Here is a 22,765-nt window from a genome sequence, read left to right as displayed (position 1 = left end):
TGGGTGGGTGTCCTTGTGCGTGGGTGTCCTTGTGCGTGGGTGTTTGTGCCCGTGGGCGTCTGTGCACACGGGTGTCAGTGTGCCACGGTGTCCCCATGTGTGGACGTGCACCTGCGTCGGTGCTCGTGTGTGTGGGTGCTGCTGTGGATGGGTGTCCGTGCCTGTGGGTGTCCGTACCCGTGGGTGTCCGTGCACACGGGTGTCCGTGTGCGTGGTGTCAGTGTGCGATGGTGTCCCCATGGGTGTGTGTCCACATGCATGGGTGCTCCAGCGGGTGTGTGTCCGTGCGCGTGGGTGTTGTGCGCGCGCACATCCACGTCTCACGATCCCACTGCCTCGAGGGAAGGCTGGGTGCACGTGCGGAGCCCAGGGCTGTGCGGATTTGGCACGCTGGTGCCCAGGGACAGCACTGGGGGGGGGGGGGGGAGCAGGGACAGGTGACAGCCCCCTGCCCTGTTTGTCCCCTCCAGGCTGTCCCCACCCTGCGGCACCAGGACCAGGGTGTTCAGAGAGCGCTGAGCCCCGTGGGGGGCGGCTGGTCGACTTCATGAGGACTGGTTTGGGTAATAAACTGTGCGCATTTTCCGTGTAGCCACGCGCCGTGTGTTCTCCCTCCCCACGGGGGCTGCTGTCCGTCCTCCCCAGGGGACAGGGGCTCCCACTCACAGCCCTCCCCGGGGCCCTTGGGAGGAGGCTGAACTTGAGCCCCCAGCTATTTTTGGGTCTCTGCGGTGACACCCTGGGGCCGGGGGAAGGGACCAAGTGTCCCTGGGTCTCACCCAGACTTGGTCACTTTGCCCCCGATGCCCATTGCAGTGCAGGGGCTTGGGGACACCCAACGCCTCCCACCCGGACCCCAAACCCCATGACCCCATGGACCGAAATTGCACAGGAGGAGCCTGACCCGCCTCCCCCCCCCCACCCCCCGGCTCTGCCCTCACCCCTTTCCTGGGACAAACGTGTCCCCGAGGTGTCAGCCACCCAACCCCACGTGGGGGGGCCCAGCAGGGGTCTGGCTCTGGGCTGGGGACACTTTAACCGCCGGGATCCCCGGAGCTGTCACCGCAGGGCACCGCTGGCAGGGACAGGGTGGCAGCAGGAGGCTCGTCCCCCGTGAGCTGTGACAGCTGAGCCCGGCCGGGTGCCCAGTGGGGCAGGGGACACAAAATCCCACTGCCACAGCGATCCCCGGGCAGGCTGCAACCGGAGCCTGAGGCAGGGGGGGCGCGGTGGGGCGCGCACGGATGTCACCAGCCCCGTGGGAACAGCGAGGCACGAGTGGGGACCCTGTCCTGGGGGGCAGCACCCACGGGGCTGCAGAAATATGAGCCTGAGCCCAGTGGGGCTGGGACCCCAGGGCTGGGGCCGATTTTGGGGTCCAAAAGGTGTTAAATAGGAGTTGGGGGTGGGAGCAGGGACACGGCTTTTCTGATCCCCAGTGTCCCCCCCACGCAGAGCCCCGCCGCGATCACCCGCATCCCCCCCCCCACGCGGGCACAGAGCAGGGACGGGGTCACGGTGTCCCCACGGACACCCGACCCCACGCCCCGTGCCTCAGTTTCCCCACTCGGGGCCCACGCCACCCTCAGCACACGGCTGCTGGCAGCGCCCCGGCCGCGCCCGGCGCCCCCCCCCCCCCCCCCCCCCCCCGGAGCCCCACGCGCGTTCACGACCGCAGCGTGCAGGGGGGCGCCGTGCCCGGGGGGGGACCGGGGGCTGCCGGGGGGGGGCCGGGGGTGGCGGCTGGCAGCGGTGCCCGTCCCCGCCGGGGTATTTCTGGAGCCCGTCGCCTCTTCCCCATCATGTGATGGGGACGGTATTTAAGGAGCCTGCGGCGCTGGGCGGCAGCTGCGGGCGCGGCGGCGCGGACGGGGCCGGGGACACAGGGCCGCGGGGACACAGGGACACGGGGACACGGGGACACGCGCGACCTCGCCATGGTGGAGGCTTTCGTGGGCACCTGGAAGCTGGTGGACACGGCCAACTTCGATGAGTACATGAAGGCGCTGGGTGAGTGGGGGGCTGCGCGGCTCGGCAGCCCGGAAATCGCTTTTTTTTTTTTTCTTTTTTTCCTTTTTTCCTTTCCCCTCTTTTTCCCCCCCTTTCCCCCCCTTTTTTCCCTTTTTTTCCCCTTTTTTTCCTTTTTTTTCCCCCCACCTTTATTTATTTATTTATTTATTTATTATCGATTTTTTTGCTTGCTTGCACGAGCCTCCCCAGCGGGGTGCGGCCGAGGGGCTCGCTGCCTTCTGCGGGGCTGCAATGGGGGGAAATAAAAAAATAAAATAAAAATAAATCAAAATATAAATGGGAGAGCCCAGCCCGGTGCCGTGCGGGGGAGGGGGGATGGGAGCGGGTGAAGCCCCCCCCCCGGGCAGCCTCCAGCAGGGGGGCGGAGGGGGTGTCCCCGGGGGGTGCAGGGGGTGCCCCCAGCCCCGGGCGGGATGAGCCCGCAGCCCCGGAGCGGTCCGGGGGGGGACACAGCGGCTGCACCCCCGCCCTGCTCAGCACCAGCGTTACCAGCTCCTGGTGCAGGATGAGGCCCCGAGCGATGCCAGCACCCCCAGGAACCCCCCTCTTGACCCACCCCCCCCAGCAGGTCCCCCTGGGGATGCGGTGGGCAGCAGCCCCGTGCCCCCCTCCCAGGAGCAAGCAGCCCAGGAAGGCTCTGGGGCGATGCAGGCAGGCATGGCCGCATCCTGCCCCGCCGCCTCACCCCCCCCCTCTTTTGCATCGTTGTCCCCCCCCCCCCCCCCCCCCCCCAAAAAAAGGCGTGGGCTTCGCCACCAGGCAGATGGCCGGGCTGACCAAACCCACCACCATCATCGAGGTGGCGGGCGACAAGGTGACGGTGAAGACCCAGAGCACCTTCAAGAACACGGAGATCAGCTTCAAGCTGGGCGAGGAGTTCGACGAGACCACGGCCGACGACAGGCACGTCAAGGTGAGGGCTGTGCGCTGCTTCCAGCCCGGCACGCCGGGGGTCTCCTTCCCTCCCTCCTTTTTTTCCCCGTTGGAACAGTGGCCCCCAGGGCCCGGCGCTCAGCCACCTCCCCCCCCCCCCCCGCCCTCGCCCCCGCTTGCAGCGGGGATTTTGCGGAAGGCGATGCCGCAACCGGCGCCCAGAGCTGCTGAGATGGGTGGTGGTGTTGCAAAAGAGATTCGGGGGCCCCCACAGGGCTCGTTGGACACAAAACGCCTTCCTGAGCCGGGGGCCGCGGGGAGGAAGGCGCGAGGGCTGGGTACAGGGGGAGGATGGGATGAAACAGGGTGAGCGCGAGCAAGGCGGTAGTGCCGGGCAGACACCCAGCTGCACGCCCCTGTCCTCCGCCTTGCTGCTCCGCTCAGCCCCCCCAGGGCCGCCCCTCCTGCAGGGGGACCAGGGCAGCAGCAGAGCCCAGGTCTGGCCCCTGGGAGCTGTTTCCACGCTCGGCTTCGACTGTTTGTAACCGACCTGCCCGCTCCGTCTCGTGATGGCTCCGCAGCAAACGCACGGCCGCTCCGCTCGGGCTGGTGGAAACTATGCTAGAAGCACTTTGGCTGCTGGTGTGTGGCAGGGACGGGTGTAGCAGCCAGGGACGTGCCCTTCAGACGCCCCTCGGCTGGCGGCCAGAGGGCAAACAATAGCGCGGGGGCCCGGGCTGGCAGCCCCCGGGCAGCTGAGCAGGGAGCTGATGTGCCGTGGGGTGCCCTGAGGCCAGGAGCAAGCAAAGTGGGGGGGACCCAAGAGGTGTGGGGTGCGGGGCTGTGGGGCACCCGGGCTGTGGGGCGCCCGAGCTGCTGGAACGTCTGTGCAGCGGGGGCACCCAAAGTGTGGGAAGAACCAAACCGTGGGGTCACCCAAAGCATGGGGAGACTCTAACCATGGGGAGACCCAAGCCATTTGGGGCCCCAACCCATGGAAGAACCCATGCCACAGGCTGCAGGGACCCAAGCCACGGGGACAGCGAGGTGCAGGGGGCCCCGTGCAGCACGGGGACACGAGCCATGGGACAAGCCAAGCTCAGTCCCCGGGTGCCTGAGCTCCAGGAGGGCAGCAGCGCTGGGTGCCCGGGAGGGTTCGCAAGGGGACGAGAGGCTGCAGGGGCTGGGGCAGCTGGGGACACGCAGTCCCCTGGGCTGGAGCTGAGAAATGCCACCGGGAGGCGGAGGAAGCCCCGCGGTGCCACCGAGCAGCGGGGCAGCACCGCAGCGAAGGGGGACAGGGCGGGATGGGGCCAGGCAGCCGGTGCCACCGCCCGTGCCGAGCTGCCCCGCGGCGCAGCCGAGCCCGCTGTCACGCTAACCTTGGCACCGGCCGGGCTCTTGGGGCTGAGTCAACAGCAGCGGCTGTGCAAACAGCAGCCCGGATGAGCAGGGGCTTGTTCGCCAGCTCAGCCCCCCCCCCCCCAAAAGCCCTTGCCAGCCTGGGGGGAGGCAGCGCTCCGGTTCAAAGCACCCACAGCCGCGCGGGTCCCTGCACCGCCCCTTTGATCGCCTCCGGCACTGGAACCAGCGCGGGAATGGCAGGGAACAGGTCCTGGCGCCCCAGCTCCAGAGCAGGATGCGGCCCTGGGCAGGGCTCCCTGCGCCAGCCGCGGGGCAGGGAGGGCAGGGTCACCGCTCAGTGCCCGCGCTGGGGCTGTTGGTGCCCTCTGCTTCGCCGGGGGCAGCCGGGGCCATGACCCAGCTGGAGGCCAGGGCAGGATGCGGCCCGTGCTGTCAAAACCAGGTGGGATGCCAGCACTAGGGCAGGACCCAGGGCTATCAGGAGGCACCCGCAGCCGGTCCCTGAGCCCCGCAGGAGGAAGAGCAGCGCCCGGAGGCACCCCAGCACTCCCCTGGGTGCAGGGACGAGGCAGCTGGGAGCATGGGCACGAGGGTCACGGCGGTTTTGCTCTCTCTCCACAGTCTGTGGTCACGCTGGATGGAGGCAAACTGGTCCACGTGCAGAAGTGGGAGGGGAAGGAGACATCGCTAGTGCGGGAGCTGAAGGACGGGAAGTTGATTCTGGTAAGGAAATAAAAAGGATTTTAGATCCGGGGCTGCACAAGGCCCCCCGCTGCACGTGGTGCAGCCCCCAGTGCTCACCTCCCTGCTCCGTCTTTGCCCCCAGACTCTCACCATGGGCAGCGTCGTCTCCACCCGCACCTACGAGAAGGCGACATAGGCGCCGAGCCCAGCTCCCTGCCCGTCACCCGGTGCCAGATCCATCACCGAATTGCCTCTGTCCCCCCGCGCGGCGCACGGCTCGCCGCGGTGCCGGAGCCCTCCGAACCCCTCGGGGCCGCGTCGCCCCGATGCTGCGGTCTCGCGGGGCTGGTCGGGGTTGGGGTGTTGTGTTTCCTGGATTTTTTTTTTTTTTTAATGGAAGAACCCACGTGGAAAAATAAAAGCGATGTTGTTACAGCACTGTGACCGGTGTATGTGGGAAAAAAAAAGGCTTTTTGGCATACAAACCCAAACTGTGCAGTGTGTGCTGCCTTCTCCCAGGGCACCCATGGGTCTTGCGAACACCTCACCCACAGTTCAACCACCCTCGTGGGGGAAAAGCCCTGCATCAGCCACTGCCCAACAGACAGGACCAAAACGAGCCCTCTGTGGGATAAGAACTGCAGCCCCCGCCGTGCGACACACCCGGGGTCTCTGCCACCCGCTGCCACCGCGGCAGCAGTGACAGATGGACACGCAGCCCGGCTTTTTCGGGGGGAACATTAGTTAACCGCGGTGGCAGCTCCGCTATAAATCATTCAGGATACGAGCACGCGCCATGCCAGCAGAAGTGATCTTTCCAGCACTAACCCGGCTGGGTGCTGTCTGCCAAAGCATCAGCTGATGTGACGTGCCTGACCGCGGGGCACCCAGGGAGTCAAGGTCAAGAGCACGCCGGGTCCTGGCATGGGACGGGAGCAGCCCGAAGGCAGGCTGGGCTGGGGGAGCCCAGGGGCCAAACCCCCGCACCCAGCCCAGTCCTGCCCTGCCAGGTTGGGATTTGGGCAAGCAGCACGGGACGTGGCCCGGTTTCAGCGAAGTGCAGGGACGCGGGGCGGCTGCCCCCAGCGAGCTCTGAGCCCTCCCGCTGCGTTAGCTGCTGTGTGGGGCCATGGCATGCTCCCAGTGCCGCTCTCACTTCCCTCAGAGCCCGAGGCCAGTGATTCAGCCACCCCCTTCCAAATTTCAAACACCCGCCCCAGGAAGGGATGAGTTGCACCCTCCAGGCTGCCTCTGAGGTCACCAAGCTGGAGCGAGCAGCTGCAGAGCACTGCAGGGCTGCCCCAGCCCTCCGGGCTGCCTTCCCCTGACCCCCAGCTCCAGTAACGAGACTGATACCGCGGTCACTCCTCCAGGTCATAACCAAAAGGCACCGTGAGCCCCACCACCTGCTCCACAGGGCTTCTTGGGGGGATCACGTCCTCACAGCCACCCCCAGGGAACCTCCACAGGCTCTTAACACAAGCCACGTCCCCTCTGATGCAGGCAGTGCTCAGCTTGGAGGCTGCCCTTTCATCCACTGCTCAAGACGAAGTGTGGGGCATACAAAAGAAAAAAACAGTACAAAGTACAACTGGAGATTTGAGAGATTTATTTTCCATCCTTTACAAAGGCAGCAAATACACCACAGTTAATGTTTACTTAAAATATCTCCACTCACCAATTTGCTTCTTACTCTCCCACTCTCAATATTTACAGACAAAATGAACAGGGCAGGGGGAGGGTTTGGGTAGCAAGACCAAATCATGAATCAACCCCCTCCAGGCAGGGTTACCGACGCCTTGAGCTGGGAAAGGGGCAAGTGCAGAGACAGCGGGGCCCTTTCTGAGCTGCTCTGCAGCGACGGCGTCGGTCGGGGCTGCGATCGGTCCCCGCGGCTGCTCTGAGCCAGCAGCACGTGTGCACGCAGCAGGGCTGGGAGCGCGGCCAGGCAGCGCGGCTCCACCTTGTGCAGGCAACGGGATCAGGGCTGATGTCACACGGGCTCGGGGCGGCTGCCTGACGCTGTGCAAGGAGCCCGGCAGCAGCTCACCCGGCCGGACAGGAGGCTACAGGACAGGAGAGCTGCTGATGAACGGGTGCAATCAGCCTGTTTGGGCAGGTATGGCCACTGGCCTCGGTGGGAGAAAATGGCAGCCCACGTCTAAGGTAATAGGAAAGCTTACAGCAACATCAACAACTTCAGCAGCACGGGCTCAATGTTACTTTTGGAAGAAGGAATCTCCGTGACTTGGTGTGAGAAGCACACCGATTCAGTCCTGCTTGCTCCCAACAGTATATTCCAGGGATTCACAATACCGGTGCCCCTGTCCGCCCGGTCACTCCTTGGTCTTCTTCTTATGCTTCTTTTTCTTCTTCTTCTGAGCCTTGCTGGTCTTCCCCGAGTGCTTGGCCCTCTTGCTGGCTGGCTGAGCCCCGTCGCTGTCCGAGTCAGAGCTGTCTGAGTCAGACTCGGAGGACTGCTTACTCTTGTGCTTCTTTTTCTTCTTCTTCTCCTACGGAACGAAGCAGAACAAAGCCTTGCACGTGGGAAAACCATCACCTGCGCTCACCAGGGCACCGAGCCACGTGCCGTCACGAGAGCCCGAAAAGCTGTGGCAGGGCTGAGCCTGCTCTGACGCAGGACGACGCACGCAGCCTCTGCCCAGGTGGTCTGGACGTAAGCACCTGTGGGAGCCCACAGCTGCAGCGGGCGCCGCACCGCAGAGGTGGGGTTCCCAAAATGCCAACCCCAACCTGAGCACTGCTGCTCAAACCGCAAGGAGAACGCCCTCGCCATCCCTCCAGAGTCAGAGCGCACTCCATTATTTAAGGCTGCTCCTTTTTATAGGGGCTGGCAGGATGAGGCCCTTTGCCAATGACATGGTTTCTAACGCAGCCAGCTGGAGGCGAGCGCTGTCCCCGCTTCCCCACAGCAGCAGCGGCCCACAGCCTGCCAGGAAATGGGCGCTAATGCACTGGAGCGCTAACAGCACACCCTTCTCCTCGCTGCAAAGCCCAAGCGCAGCTGAAAACCCAAGAAACGCCTGCTGAAACACCAGAGGAACAGTCCGGAAACCTTAAACCACCACAGTTACACCTGGGATCCTCTGAGAGAGGGCAGGGACTGCCCCGCAGGGCCCTTCAGCCTGAGAGCAGCCACGGACGGCTGCATCCCACACCAGCCCTCCCGCCCCCAGGGCACGAAACTGCTTTTTCCAACACCCAGTTTCCCTCGGCCCTCCCTAGAGGAGGGCTGGGATGAGGAAAGTGCTCTTTAGCAAGCACCCCCTTTGCACAATCTCAAAACAAGTTGCACACATCCACGTGCGGGCAGGGGTCGGGGCATCACCGAGCCCCCAGGCTGCGTTTCTGTGAAGCCCTGAAGCAAAAGCTGCACAGAGCTGGAGAGCCCTACCAGTGCGTGCAGAAAGAGAACACGTGGCGCTGCAATAAACCTCGTACAGAGCTTGGAAAGGGATCTGAACTCTCAATTTTGAGGCATCTTGCAATGCCACCAAGCACAGATTACTCTGAAATCAGTACTGCAGCCCGCCACCTCCTGAAATCTCAGCAGGCCGAGAATCCCAAGGCAGACAGACATTAACACCACAGGATGGCCATTTATATCTACGTGATTAGACAGCAGTACTGAGGGGGGAGGACCTGATCCAGCTGCACAGAGAGCACGCACACAGCCCAGGCACCAGCCCTGCCCCGCCCGCTGCTCCACCGCCCTGCAGGCGGCACCAGCAGAAACCGAACGGTCCCGGCACCAGCGGGGAGGAGAAGGACGGGGGCACCGCCGTGAACGCCGCCTGCTGCACGACGCCAGGTCTGAGCAGGAGACATCGGCTCTCTCATCCTGGCAGAGGGAGGGACACCCATTTCCAGGAGGTTGCATTAAACGGGGAAACAAATTGCTCGGCAGGCAGCAGCTGGCACGGTCTGCTTTTGGGCATCGACCGGCAAACATCCAGAGCTGATCACAGTTCAACTCACCCTTCTATTTCCCTGAACAGCCACGACACTGGCAGGTAAACCAGCTCCTGGAGCAAGAGGGAAGTCTTTTTCAGGTATATTTCCGGAAGATGGTTTGAAAAATACACGATCATCTTGAAAAAGAGAGGTGTTTTCTCTAACATCCCTTGATTCTGGGAAATAAACTAAAGCAGCACGCAGATGAGCGTGTCCACGATGTAGTATTTTGGAAAGCGAACCGAGTCTGCCAAGAGCCGTAAAGGTTCCAGCACTACCGGCCTCCAATAAGGATCCACTCATTTCTTCCACAGTCACATCAGCATTGAATAGAAGCCTTCCCTTCCCTGGCAGACGGGTACAACGAATTATTATTATAGTTCAAGGACGTAAAAAGGACACGAAGAAAGAAGCAAACTCCGGTTTCACGGAGCAGAGAGGGGCCAGCGCCTGCGATGGGCTTAGACAACACCAGCAAGGAACGCAGCCCAGCCAGCAAGGCTCCTGCTCTGAGCCGTGCGCTGGTGCTTTGCTTGCAGGGAGCTACGTGCGCGCCAACTGCCCTGGACCCGCACACATAGGTCTGGGGTCAGTTTTCCCAAACGCGCTGCAAGCCAGCACGCAGTATCTTCTGCAATAGCGGCGCAGCCAGGCCCAAGCGACACACGTAGCTGTACTAGGTAAGGGATGTTTCCCAGCTGTAGTCCGGCTCCTTTCCCCATACGCACACTTTACCTTTACTCCGTGAAGGTTAGTTGGACTTCTGTCACCCCGCCTCAGTTAACAAGCGCTGCGCTCCCCACGCGTGGGCCCCCGAGGAACGGCCTCCCCTGGAAGCACCGAACCGCAGCGTGGGTTTGTATAAACACAGCTGGAGTGAGAGTGAGCTCGTGGGAACAACCTCACCACGGAGCGTGAGCAAGGAGCCACAGCCAGAGCTGGGCACTGCCTCCGGAAGGCTGAGCTGTCAGCAGCAGCGAGTCTGCTGAGCCTCTGCCAGCAGGTGGGAAGAGCCCAGGGCGCTCACTTTGGTGGAGTTCTGGACCAGGAAAAGGAGCCTTGGTAAGCCAGACAATAAAGCCCCATTCCCCCCTCACCACCTCTAATTTAGAGAGGCTGAACGATGCTGTTTTGGGAGCACAGCGCTGCCCAGGCTTCGGGGAGATGGACAGCTGTCAGGCAGTCCCAAACACAACACTCTCAGCCTTTGTCATATAAAACATGTTTCGCATTCCGCTGCGGAAAGGAGTGTAACAGGAGAAGCCTGGAGCCCCCAAGCCACCAGCTCTGCTGCTTTTCTTTGCCGAGTGTTCCCAGTGACTTCAAGGTCATCCTTGGGCTCGCAGAGTTTTACTGGAAGAGGCCTTGGCGGGGCCGATCGGGCCATTTCACGAGGAAACCAAAAGCAGCAGCGAGCCCAAAGGCCCAGTTGTGCAAGGCCCAGGACGACAGGCACAACGAGTCCTCTGGGAGGCCTCCCCCTCGGCCAGCTGCTCTGTACAGCCCCAGCCAACCCAGCAGAAAGCCGAGGGAGAGGGCAGGAACGCACGGGAAGGTGAAGGGAACAGCAGCAATCAGCCACGGACACCTGCACAAAGCCGGAGTGATTCACGTGGGGAAGCGTTTCCACCTGCTCCAACATAACCAGGCACCGAGCTGGGCGCTGAAGGGCTGAACCCGGCGCTGACGCCGGTCCTGTGCTCGTCCTGAGTCACTGCACCTCCCTCGGGTGCCTGCGGCGCTGCCCAAGGCTTGCTACACACCCACCCCACCCAGGGGAGAACATCCGCCTCAGCTGAAAACTGGAAACCATTCACCTGAAGACGACTTGCTTCACCGGAGGAAGGCTGAGAAAGGCGCCGAGTGCTCCCTCACCCGCATGCTGCGAGCTCAGAAACCAGCACTCAGCCGTCAGAAACGGCTGCCAGGAGCAGCTGCTGAGCTCAGCACAAAAAGCGAGGCAAAGACGGGGACCAAATCCCCTGCGATGACTTGCACATCCCGACTCCGCTGCGGCTGCTGCTGCCTTGCAGGTGCTCAGGCAGCTCACCGAGGCAGGTGAGAAGGTCAGAGCCAAGCCCACGCTGGATTTAGGGGTGCTCTTACGGGGTATTTCTCTCGGTTGCTGGTAGCCCTCCAGTGCCACACCACGAAGGACGAGCCGTCTTAAGGCTGCTTGGGGAAAAAAGTGCCTCAACGCAGAGAGCACAGAGAAGGCTGGGCTCTCCCCCTCCTCCCCATGAGACATTTCTTCCATTAGCTTCGGCCACTTCCAGGCAAGAGCAGTTTCCACATGAAGATTAATTTACTGGCTTACAGGAAGGCAGAAGTCTGTACACGTTCCGTCTAAAACCAACACTCTCCTATTACAGTGGCACACAAGCAGCCCAGCTGAAGACATCAGTGTAGCACGGGCTGCACGGCACAGCACCACCTGCACGCTATCAGTCGAGGACAAAGAAGGAAGAGAGCCGGTGGCTTATTCAATATCGAGCAGAACGACTCTTTTAGGGAGCCACACTAGCAAAGACAAGGCACGGCGTGGAGCTGGACGTTGAGCAGAGTCCTCTGGGACCCAGGGAAGAGAGCAGAGGCTGAGCTGAGCACACACCTGGCAGAATTGGGGCAGGTGTCAGTTTCTGGAGCCCCACAGCAGCGTTACGATAACTGAGGTCTGGCAGCCTGCTTTTCTGTGGGGCAAAAGCAAGCTCACTGCAAAGTTCCCTACCCACACAGCCAGGGGAGAAGCAGAGCCCTACCATCATCTTCTAAGGACTGGGAAGAGTTAAATCTTCCAGGGAAAAGGAGGCAGCAAGGAGAATTTTCTCAAGCTTCTGCAGTCTGTGCACATGGTGAGAAAGTCTGAGCGGACCTCAGGCTAACGGAGCATCATTCCAGAGCTTGGGAAACTTTCTCAGCATGTGAAGGCTGAAGACAAGACAGGATGTCACATCGGTCCCTTCAGGACCACAGGGAGCAGCACACACGTGGATGTTTTGGGGACGCTTTTCAGCCAAAACACTCACACCAACGCAGGAGAAGACGTTAGGCTACAGACTTCTCTGAAGTGCTGGCATCGCAGCACCGACGGGCTGGCGTCGGCCGCCTTCCTGCGCCTGCTGGGCGGTCACACAGCTCACCAGGAAACACCGGCGTGGAGGCGGGAGCCCTTCCCTGGGTTCTACCTCAGTGCCAAGGTTCAAGCCCAAATTCTGCCTTCAGCACCAGCAAAGCCTCCCCACGCCCAGAGCTGGGGACAGGTCTCCAGGAGGGCTTGCTGCTGATGGATGAAGCCAGGCTCAGCTCGGTTCTCAGGCGCACCCAGCCACTCCCCCAGCACTGCAAACACTGCAAGTGTGTGAACATCCTGAGAGAGTTCTGCCCAGGCAGACTCCAAATGGAAAGAAAATAAATTAAAAAACAAAACCACGATGCTCATAGAGGGACGGCGGAGCACGAAGACCGTTACACTTCTTTGTAGGTCCTGCTCAATTTGGTTAACAATTACAATTCTACCAAAACTGAGCATGATCCGCTTTGAAATCCCTCAGATACAAGAGCTGTGCTGAGAGCTGAGCCTCAGCCCGATAACGCTTGCCTATTGCCGTAGGTGTTTTGAAGCAGCCCCTACCAGGAGGGCCCACATCAGCCCAGCGGGCTGCTTCCTGTCCTTTGCAAGGAAAGGTGCTCAGGGCTACGTTCTAGGAATGTAGCAACAGCTCATTCCTTCTAGAAGTATTCGATTTTGAGATAAGAGGGGAGTGCCCAGAACTCTCCAAGAAGTATTTTTCACCAGCTCTTTGCAGGGTTATGGTTTTATTTAGAGACTTTACGTCTGTCCTTGTGAAAAGAGGAGAATAAATTTCCAGATATACGTCCACCTGCCTCTCCACAGAGATGCCAGTATTCCTTCTAGGTTTATCCAAAAACAGCAACAAAAAAATCCACCTCTCAGTTTAATGAGAAGAGAGATGAATTATGTAAACCCAACTGTATTATTCCATTCCAGCTTGAATTAATCTGATGAGAAGAATCCAGGCTATGGCCATTAAATAAATACAGCAAAGGTCAGAGACGGACAAGGGCGTTAAAGAGAAAAGTGTCTCGTGTGAAGAGAGCGAGCACGACTCTGCCGTGCCCTAAACTAGTGCCACTGAAGAACTTGTGAAACGAGTACTAGCTACAGGTGAGGACGGATTAAGACTGGGTGAGCCACAGGTCACTGAACAAACACTTCTTGAGGTGTGGCTTTAAGTGGGGAAAAAAACCACGTGCAAGATCTCATGGAAAACTTTCACATGGCAGAAAGAGCAGCAGAGGCTGCCGACACGCTGTCGCAGGTCACGTTCACCACGCAACTCCAACGCCCATCCCAAAGCTACAGCGGGGCCAGGTTAATCAATGCCTCTGAGCAGACGGGGCGTTTTCTGCAAGAGCCGAGTAAGAGGCGCTCCTGCTAGTGCTGAAGCAGCAGCTCTTTTCTCAGCAGACAGGAGAGAAGGATCGGAAGGATTTGTTTTTTCTCAGCACGCCTCCCTCCTACGCAGGCTCAGCACGGGCACGCTGCCGTGTTCCCATAGGAGCTCCTTCACCCGGTGACCCACAGAGTAAAAGCGAAAGGGACGCAGCAACGTGCCTCCCATAGGAGCTCCTTCACCCGGTGACCCACGGAGTTAAAAGCGAAAGGGACGCAGCAACGTGCCTGCACAGCTGTCAAAGGCTCCTCCGATGCTCTCTGTAGTTCCGCACAGCGCTGTGGCAGCAGCAGCTCGGCCTCTGCTGCCAGCCCCTGCCTTCTCTCCGACTACGGGAGGCAGGACAGCGCTCTCACGTGCCCAGAACTAACGTGGTCACCTGTAAGGAGAGAGATTTGTGCCCACTCTTGTGCCAGGAACTGTTCCAGCTGTCCCTCGGGGGTTCGGGCAGGAGAAAAGCAGAGAACTGAAGAACTTTGTATCTCCATTGTGGCATGGAAGAGATTCCACTGGTACAAAAACCCTCAGTGGGCCTTTGAGATCATTTCCCCAGGAGTCCTACAAACTGACGAGAGCAGCAAAGCAGACCTCTCCAACCAGGAAGGATCCAACGCCAGCGCTGGGCAGCCACACAGTGACTGGGCTTAAGCTACCGACGATGGCGACCATGGGGATGGCAGGCAGACAGAACAGGGAGAGCAAGGACCCCGGAGCATCTCCCTGAGGAGTCTCTGAGGAGAGGGGAGAGCACCCAGGAACTGCAAGGATGCATCAAATCAAGGGCTCAGAAAATGCTGATAACGAACAGCCAGAAGCATTGGTGCTATTATTATGACACCAAACAGATCCTTGGTAGACAGGAAGCTATCTTCTCATTAAAAAAATATAACTGCTACATCTGTTACAAACCTCATATGGGAAGGGGTCAGCGAGGCAATTGTCACTAGGTAGATCCAGCTACTCCTATCCCGTGCAAACCCTCTCGGTGCTCCGGGCAAGCAGGGAAGCACACAGTGGCTCCCAGACAAGATCACAGCAGGCACCCGAGACAACAAGGGAGCTATTCATTTCAGGATCCCACATCCTGCCTCCAGAAAGCTCGCAAGTTTTGTTTTCCAGTGCTGGAAAACATCTGAAAACGTTTGATCTCCTCCTTGAGAAGGGAGGAGATCAAAGGAAGAAGCAACATGTAAGGGAAGGCTGTAAATCCACAGCTGAAAAAAACCAGTAACAAGTTTAGGACAGTGACCCACATATCCTGTAGTGTCAGTAGGGCAAGACTCCACAGGGAATCCCTGCCCCGGTGGGCAGGCACCGATACAACAAAGCACTATTTGTGCACCTCCCAGTACAGCTTCTCCCTGTACCATTTAAATAGCAGTTACGCTGCAAGGCAGAGCGAGCCATGACCAGATAAACCATCATCACTCCTAGAGGGAGGAGAACCCGAGGCAGGAGAAGCCAGCCCTGCGGAGGTGTTACCAGCACCCTGCTCTTCCACCACACCACGGCGGGACAGAAACCAACCTCTGGAGCCCAGAGAGGTCAGGGTCAGGCTGGGGTCTGAGGGCGAGCTCAGCTCAGTTGCCTGCTCCCGAGATCAGAACAGGAAGAAAAACGTGTATTCTACATTGCAGAGCAACGACACCCCACAGACAAGTCCAAGGCATTCTTGAATGAACGCCTACATAGCAGGGACACAAAGAACACCTCGGGATGGAACCAGGTGCCAGGACCGAGTGAGACCCTGCTCTCACAACTGGATCGGCTATTCAGAGCGCTACTGGGCAAACAGGAGCTGCAGAGTAAGCACCAAATTAACACCAACTTGGCTCTGCACTGACTCTGGGACAGACAGGTACGCCAAAGACCAGAGGCTAAGGCAAGGAAAGCCACCACACACCCAGCTCCTGCTCTGGTGCAGTCACAACTTGCAGTCCCAGCTACTCCCCTCTCAAGTAAGAGTGTACTGAGGTGCCGGAAACCAAACGGTCAATGAAAAACACGACTGGAAGTCACGATCCGAGTGCTGCCATCGAAACACACTGACTCCCCCTTTCCCTGTAGCCAGCATTTACAGCATCCCCCACCAGCACAGCAAGCCTATGAGAACTAAGCCCTCAGAAGTTTGTTCTTGCCAGCGGATTACTAGCACAGTCCTTGTGAAAAGGAAAGTGCCGCTCCTGCTGGCAGAACGCACGGAAGATCAGCTAAGGCTGCACCACACCTCACCACCTCTGCCGACGTTTTCCCCTTCTTCAGCCTAACCTGTTTCTAAACGTTGGAAATCTCACCGCCTTTCCTGGCTGCTGACCCTCTCCAGAAAAGGGGACACGGCACAGAGCTGAGGGAGGAAAGAAAATTGAAAAGCTCTGGAAGTGTAATTGAGAGCAGGACTCAAGCTGTGAAGGATGCCAACAAAATGGTTTCCTTGCTGAAGTCTCTAAGCGGAACACTCACTTCTGTGTAATAAGACAGAGCACCACGGACTCCTGTTTGGCATTCGGGTCTCCCCTCCTTTTTTTTTTTTTTTAAGCATTAAAACCAACACGCTCTGAAGCCAGAGTTCAAACACACTCAGAGACACAAAACGTAAGAGTTCTCTTATCCCTGGAACTTTATAGCTTTATGGCCTGGGAATGGAGCAGGCTCCCTGGGCAAACACAAACCCTGATTTTAGCCCGGCACACGCAGACAAGCCCAGTTCACGTCACACAGCCTGGGTCAGGATACGCGCTGCAGCAAGGCGGCAGTGGGTGTTTGGTTCTGATTAAAGAAAGTTGATAGAATAAGAGCAAAGAGACAGAGGAGGGCTATTGACAAGAACCACAGAAATTCAGGAAACCCACACAAGCTCTACTGAGCCTCACGAACACAAGGGAAAAAAAAATCCCCTCTCCCTGTAAAGAAACTCTTTTGGAAGCTGTGCATTATTATACCTATATAATAGCACAAAGCCATCTGAGGGACGGTTTGACAAGAATAAAAGGAGGAAGTGTAAGAATTACTATTAGAGCCTGTAGAAGAGGTTCCTGGTTTGCTACAGCACATGCACAGACCTGAGCCACTTCCTCAGCCCAGAACTGCCCGCTCGTAACTGCATTGCTGTGGTAAATCACAGATGTATCACGACAGACCAATCCGGCTCACTTTTGCAGGTCAGCAGTAGGGCACCTCATACCTTTTTCCTTTTCTTTGAAGAATCATCAGTCAAGCTGCTCTTTTTGTGCCTTTCACATTCTGCTGCTGTCACCTCCTCTTCCTCCTCTTCTGGGATCAGGCTATATTTGGTTCCCCCAGGCTGCATGAAACACTCCTTGGCAAAGTGACCTGCAAAACAGCGTTTGAAGCTGCAACCCCTCCTCCCACACGCTTTTTTCGTGCGGCTGCATTTCAGACACCTGAGGCGCCAACAACCACCTTATTACTAGTCACCTTACAGGAATCCACACTGTACGGTTTTTGTCCAAGCATTTCTACAACTTTAACATGCCCTAATTAAACAAGACAGGAGAGCAAGTGCAACACACATCATTCTGGAAAGATTCACCAGGCAAAGCTAAGACACTTGTCTGAACAGGGAAATCTGGGTGAGGGCTTAAGCAGAATCCTAAAGCACACGAGGAAGGGACTGCTGGGACAGACATCCAGCAGGTGAGATGAAAGCCACAAACACCTAAGGAGACAGCTCACTCTAGTTCTGCCCTTCTTACTCAAGGCTTCAAAGCTGATCTACTAATAGTGGTGGCAGAAACTGCAGATAGACAGCATCTGCCTGCCTGTTCTGAGCAGGCGTCAGTAAAAAGCAGACTGGAAACATGCAGAATCTAGTTTAAAGTTTTGGGGTTTCTTTAGAACGGTACTTTAAAGACAGTTATCTACCACTGCACAGAACCATGCTGGTGTTTAACAGCCGCCTTGATAAACCTTCTCCAAAACAGCACCAGCTCCAGCTTAACCACTTGCTCTACAACAAGTAGGGTGCAGCAAAAATTACACATATAAAAGACTACCTTACACCTCAGCATCTTGCAAAAGCACCACGTAAGCCAACTCCTCGTTCCTGTACTAGGCAAAATACAAAACTTACCTAGTAAAAATACTTAATTTTGTGAGCAGCTCTAAAACAGCTCTAAAACAGCTGCTCACAAGCTTGCTGATTAGCTGGGAACACAATGCAAAGTCCTTTCCACTGACCTTTCTGACCACCGTTAAATGGTTTGGTGAAGGCACACGTTTATTTCTTAACATGCAGAACTGGAACAAAGCCTCGGCTATGAGAGGCTTTAACACAGGAAGAACCTGTACTCAGCAGAACTGTTCCTCACAGAAAGGCCAGGGACACAACTTTAAGAAACAAATCTTTTTAAAGGAGTTTAGCTAAGTCTTTCCTGTGCATAACAAGTGATGAAAAACGTAGCTCTCCTCTAAGAGAGGCACTCTAAAGCAAAATTCAGTCCTTACGTGGCAAGACAACAGAACAAAACCCTACAAAAACATACCTTTGCAGCCACATTTCTTGCACACAGTGTTCAAGACAGCTTCAAGCGTGATCTTCTGACTAGTGTAGTCCCTGAACATGCGTTTTTTCCTCTCATCCTGACTGGAAAGAGAAGGAAAGTTCCACTTTCAATCCACCCTCGCTTCAGTCCTGTAGATTTACATAGGCACAATCTAAAGACTTTCCCCCCTCCAAATGTTGCTCTAAGAGCACCACTAAGCTAAACCGAAGAACGAAGCCAACCAACTATACATTAGTATAAACCCCATCAGTAGCAGCACGTTACGCCGTCATCTGCTGCAGCTCTGCCAGCCTCTAAGCAGCACAACCAAGGCAGCTCCTTTACTCAGCCCTCCTCCCAACCACGGCATCCCCCAGGGGCTCGGGAAGAACCCCCTCACCCTCCAAGGGAGGGAGGACGCAGCAGATAAGTACGGCAGGAGGGCCGGGAATGAAGGCCAGGGAAAGCAGGTAGTAGCAACCCGCCTGACCCGCCACGCTGAACTCAGTAGATTTACCTACTCAAGGGCAACATTGTTCGGATCAAGGTCTTTTCCTGTGCCTTGGTTAACAACCTTCATGGAGAGGGAAAGCTTCAGTTTGTCATCTTTCATCTGGAAGACATGGAACAAGAAGAGTAAATAACAGTGGTGTTCATGAATACAATCCATCTGGAGGCCTGCAGAGAAGGAATGAAATTGTCAGTTAGTAGCTAAGACACAGAAAAGGATACTACATGAAAGTGATTTTGTTCTTTTTATCCTATAGATGTATTAACATTGTAGAGTATTCTGATTAACAGCTTCATAAACAATAAAATCAAATTATAAATCTCTTCAGATTCTGCTTTCCATATGACCAAACTCGTGCTTGAGAAAAGCGTGCACGTTTGGAGGCTTTGCTACAATTCTCCAGCAAATCAACTGCAAGGGAGCTCCCCCAGACTGGCGCTCTGGCTGACTCACATTCTGAAAAATGTAGCGGTACGTGCATATCCACATATACACACATCCACACACCTCTTTTTCCATATCTATATGAGACTGGAAACGTTCTAAGTACCCGTTTTAGGAGCTAGCATCTTCTGAATCTTAATAAGCCCCTGATCACGACAGCACTGCTTTAGAAGCAAGTGCAAAGGTTGGACGTTTTCTCTTGAAGCCTCTCTCACAACCTCCTGCATTTTCACCAGTGCTGCTATTGAAGGCTTTTGTTTTGTTCACGTGTGAGTTCTATGCGGTTATTTGCAGGCAATCAAACAATGAACTCTTCTGTTGTTCACCTCTCCAACATGCTTCTGCCTCTACAACAGAGACCAGGAACCCAACAACTGTTCCAGACCGAGAAAACAGCTGTTTGATAGAAATTTATAAAAACAATATTAAAAAGAAATGTACACTGCAGATGGCTACAAAGGGTCTGTGAAGTCTTTCATACATCCGTTCTCTACTGTAAAGGAGACTAAAGCGTTCTCGACCCTTTTCCCTTACCTCACACAAAATTACGTCCTAGTTTTGTACATCAGCCTCATCACCGTTTTTCGAAAAGACCTCTAAAGAGGCAAAAACCTGTGCAGCTCTGAACTGAATGCTCCTGAACAGTCATCTTTCTTTGCTTCCATGGCTCACCAAAGCAAGAGTCTTTAGTCTTTGTTCCAAGTAAGCTTTAAATAGAGAAGACGTGCTTATTGTCATGTTTGTGTAATAAAATGCAGCGTAGGTTGTAGGAAACAAAAAAATCATACACAGATATAGATTTAATAATCTCTCAAAGAAAAAAAAGTTCTCCCCCCCAGGCCTAATTCATTGCCAACGATGCCCTCCTGGAAAGGACAAAAACAAAACAAAACATCACATCATCTAAGAACAGGCCTGTCTCTCAAAGCAGTTACTGAACCCTGTTTACTAACTCTTAGCTTGGGATTCTCACAAATTGCTCACTCAGCTACCAAATCACACAGCGATGGCTGAGAACGGGTGCACGGACACAGAAAGGGACGGATTTGTTGCTTGCAGGTCAAAAGCTTTTATGAAGTCCCTTTTCCCGAGCTCCGTTATTGTGAGTCACAGAAACCCAGTGCCCAAAGCCACACGTGAAGGCAGGCAGAACCCAGCCACTGGTAAAAATCAACACGTCGTACCCCTGACAAAGTGACAGGAACACACAGCCACTGTGCACAGACGTTCGTAGTTCATTGTTCTTGCGGTAAACTTCACCACAATGTATTTCATCTACACAGCACAAAAGAAGCGAGAATTAACGTTACCTCCTTTCCAATAAGCTTCACCCATACTTTGTCTCCGACATCCACTATCTCCGAGGGCTTATCCACCCGGCAGGAAGACATGTGAGTCTTATGAACAAGGCCTGGTCGCAATTTGGGAGGAAAAAAGAGAACGTATTTTTGCACCATTAACAAATAAAGACGTAATAGTGTTTATTTCATCTTCAGCTCCTCCTCTCTTAATTTCTGCTTTTATGTTTTATGACGTACAGAAGTAGAGTAATACCACACACATCATTTATAAGGCAACATACATATGTTGAGGGTGCACGCTCAAGAATTTTTTACTGCTAGAGGTGTGTGATCAACGGAGAACAAAGAGGACATTTCACGCACCAGCGACCCAACACAGTGCTGGCAGTGTCAGAAGCATTAAAAACCACGGCTGCCCCGATCTTCCGTTGTGCTTGCGAGGTCACGCAGCCAGAACGCTTCATGTCCAATCTGCACAAATAACCCACATGGGCCACAGGGTTACCAAAAAAAACGGTAAATATGGAAGCACCTTGCTGTTTTGGCTCACAATTTAAGGCCTGTCTGCACCTCAAGGCAACTTCCCCCCAGCAGCCACACTTCGGTCCAAAACCCTTTATTAGAACTGGCACTGAAGTAACTGGGCGCGTTAGGACGACAGAGAAGTGGTTACTTGTGGGCCTCCGGCAAATAACAGAACACCAAGCTTAAGCTGCTCCTTTTGTAAAATTAGTTTCTTTTATTCTGCAAGCTTCCCACAAGCACGAGCAGAGCTTTAAAACTTAAGTCAGAACCGCTGTCTTATTTGAGCTTCATTTTAGTTTTCATTAAACTCATTCAAATTAGCAATTAAAGAAATAAGCGGTACAAACTATGAAGCTGTAGAAATTCTCTAGTGTCTGTCCAACACCACGAAACGATTCTCTAAAATATACCAAAGTTACCAAAAAGGCACATTTAAAGAGCACTGAGTCTTTTCCTTCTTCACGCAAAGGCACCACCTAAACTCTAAACACTGAGAACCTCCATTTCTTCCTAATTTAAAAACCCTTTTTCTGAGCTTTTTAGAAAACGACAAGTCTTCATTCTGAAGCTGGCTGTTTGGCTTCTACACATCAACGTGAAACCAAGCGGGAATAAAAGAAACAAACCTTGCTTCCTGCAGCCTGGGATTTTTATAAATGCCCCATATTCTGTCACAGACGCCACCTGTGGAGAAAATGAACACAACGTTTAAAGGAAAGCCCTTCCTAAAACACCTCCTTTCAGAGCACAGGTCAGCACATGCACAAAAACCCCACGTGGTTCCCAGTCTTCCTTTGCTTGGGGCATCGGAGGTTAGAGAGCAGCGCTCGGTAGCTCCAGGGCAGCAAGGCAAGCACAGCAGGTGTCTTATGTGTGTACAGCTGTGTGTGTAAACAGCCAGGAACATATGTTTTAAAACAAGAGGCTTGATTTTCTTTAACATTAGTGACGTTACGTGAGGTACAGGAGCAGGAAATATTTCAGAGAAAATTCAGCAGTCCCTACGTTTTCTCTGCAACCCAACTTAATTTGCATCACAATTTTACAGGCAAGGTTACGCAGCCTCCTGGGACGAATGAAGAGTGGGGAACCAGCTCCACACCTCACCGTGACTTTCCAACTCTCAGCCCAGACCGATAAAGTCAAAGCATGAGACATACCGAGAACTGGGAAGTGGTCCTGAATCCAGCAATGCATAGTCAACCTCCGTTAACAGCAAGCTGACTTACAAGAAGTCCATTACTTTCCTGCCTTTAGGCTTCAAGTTCGTTGTAACAGTTACAAGAAAATAAGGTAAAGCATTATGCAATTGAAAGTTAATTTCCTATAACTTTTTTCCTGGAGAATTAAAATAATTTTCTAATTATGGCAGTGAACTTCCGCGTCACAGACGGAAGGCAAAGGAGTTTCCTTCTACAAAAGGATTGTTCCAGGCTGAGACCCCAACATACAAAGCCCCTGACTGTATCGGTGTAATGCCAACCGTACGCTCTGCTACTCAAAGAGCTAAAAAAGAACAGCAGAGGTAAGGCCAGGAATCACCCTCTGAGCACCCCCACGGGACGCCGAAGCGCACCGCGAGGTGATTTTTCCTGTAAAATTAGCGCGGTAAATACGCAGGAGTGCGAGGGAGCAACCGCACGCCGAGGCTCCCCCTAACCTCGGGGCTGACTGAGCACAAAGACGGCCCCAGGAACCCCCCGAGGCCCCCTCAGGGCCCGGCCCCACCCCCCCCCCGAGGCCCCACCCCCCCCCCCCGAGGCCCCTCAGGGCCCCCCCGAGGCCCCTCAGGGCCCGGCCCGGCCCCTCAGGGCCCCCCGGCGCCCCGCACCTCTCCCCGGAAGATGGCGTAGAGCTCGGGCAGCGCCTCCATCCCTCCGCCTGCGCCCTCCGCAGCCCCGCGGCTCGCCTCACCGCACGCTCGCCCCAGCGCCAGCGGCACCTTGAAGAGCACCAGCTAATTAATTAACTAGCTCGTTCCCTAATTAAGGCGCAGGAGCGGCCCAGGCCCACCCCCGCTCACCGCCCCCGGCCGCCGCCATTTCGCCCCCTCCGCCCCGCCCTCACCCGCCGGCCCTC

At 55.9% G+C, this 22,765-nt stretch overlaps 2 protein-coding genes across 3 annotated transcripts; one reads left to right on the top strand and one right to left on the bottom strand.

Annotated features, from left to right (window-relative positions):
• Positions 1 to 1,805: 1,805 nt before the first annotated feature.
• On the top strand, positions 1,806 to 5,388 carry FABP3 (fatty acid binding protein 3). Its single transcript, XM_035565138.2, has 4 exons — positions 1,806 to 2,010; positions 2,772 to 2,944; positions 4,891 to 4,992; positions 5,096 to 5,388. The coding sequence occupies exons 1-4, from the start codon at positions 1,938 to 1,940 to the stop codon at positions 5,147 to 5,149; spliced, it is 402 nt and encodes a 133-aa protein (XP_035421031.1). The 5' UTR covers positions 1,806 to 1,937; the 3' UTR covers positions 5,150 to 5,388.
• A 1,178-nt stretch (positions 5,389 to 6,566) lies between these two features.
• On the bottom strand, positions 6,567 to 22,748 carry ZCCHC17 (zinc finger CCHC-type containing 17). Of its 2 annotated transcripts, XM_050715149.1 has the most exons (8): positions 22,710 to 22,748; positions 22,518 to 22,628; positions 21,313 to 21,370; positions 20,171 to 20,271; positions 18,427 to 18,518; positions 17,906 to 18,006; positions 16,585 to 16,733; positions 6,567 to 7,466 (listed from the first exon to the last, which is right to left on the bottom strand). In XM_050715149.1, exons 2-8 carry the CDS (start codon positions 22,557 to 22,559, stop codon positions 7,290 to 7,292), a joined length of 720 nt encoding a protein of 239 aa, XP_050571106.1. In that variant the 5' UTR covers positions 22,560 to 22,628; positions 22,710 to 22,748; the 3' UTR covers positions 6,567 to 7,289. The 2 variants fall into 2 exon arrangements, with proteins under 2 accessions (XP_050571106.1, XP_035421029.1); XM_035565136.2 differs by lacking the exons at positions 22,518 to 22,628; positions 22,710 to 22,748 and adding an exon at positions 21,847 to 22,204.
• Between the last annotated feature and the right edge of the window lie 17 nt (positions 22,749 to 22,765).

The sequence above is a fragment of the Cygnus atratus genome, chromosome 23 (assembly GCF_013377495.2).
Source record: "Cygnus atratus isolate AKBS03 ecotype Queensland, Australia chromosome 23, CAtr_DNAZoo_HiC_assembly, whole genome shotgun sequence".
NCBI lineage: Eukaryota > Metazoa > Chordata > Aves > Anseriformes > Anatidae > Cygnus > Cygnus atratus.
This window is presented reverse-complemented; position numbering and strand designations above follow the sequence as displayed.

Coding starts and splice junctions, on each gene's coding strand:
- FABP3 (XM_035565138.2), top strand. CDS start 1,938: ATGGTGGAGGCTTTCGTGGGCACCTGGAAGCTGGTGGACACGGCCAAC. Junction 2,945..4,890: donor CCGACGACAGGCACGTCAAG/GTGAGGGCTGTG, acceptor CTCTCTCCACAG/TCTGTGGTCACGCTGGATGG. Junction 4,993..5,095: donor AGGACGGGAAGTTGATTCTG/GTAAGGAAATAA, acceptor CTTTGCCCCCAG/ACTCTCACCATGGGCAGCGT.
- ZCCHC17 (XM_050715149.1), bottom strand. CDS start 22,559: ATGGAGGCGCTGCCCGAGCTCTACGCCATCTTCCGGGGAGAG. Junction 18,519..20,170: donor TGAAGCTTATTGGAAAGGAG/GTAACGTTAATT, acceptor CATGTCTTCCAG/ATGAAAGATGACAAACTGAA. Junction 16,734..17,905: donor CAAGAAATGTGGCTGCAAAG/GTATGTTTTTGT, acceptor GCTGTTTTGCAG/GTCACTTTGCCAAGGAGTGT.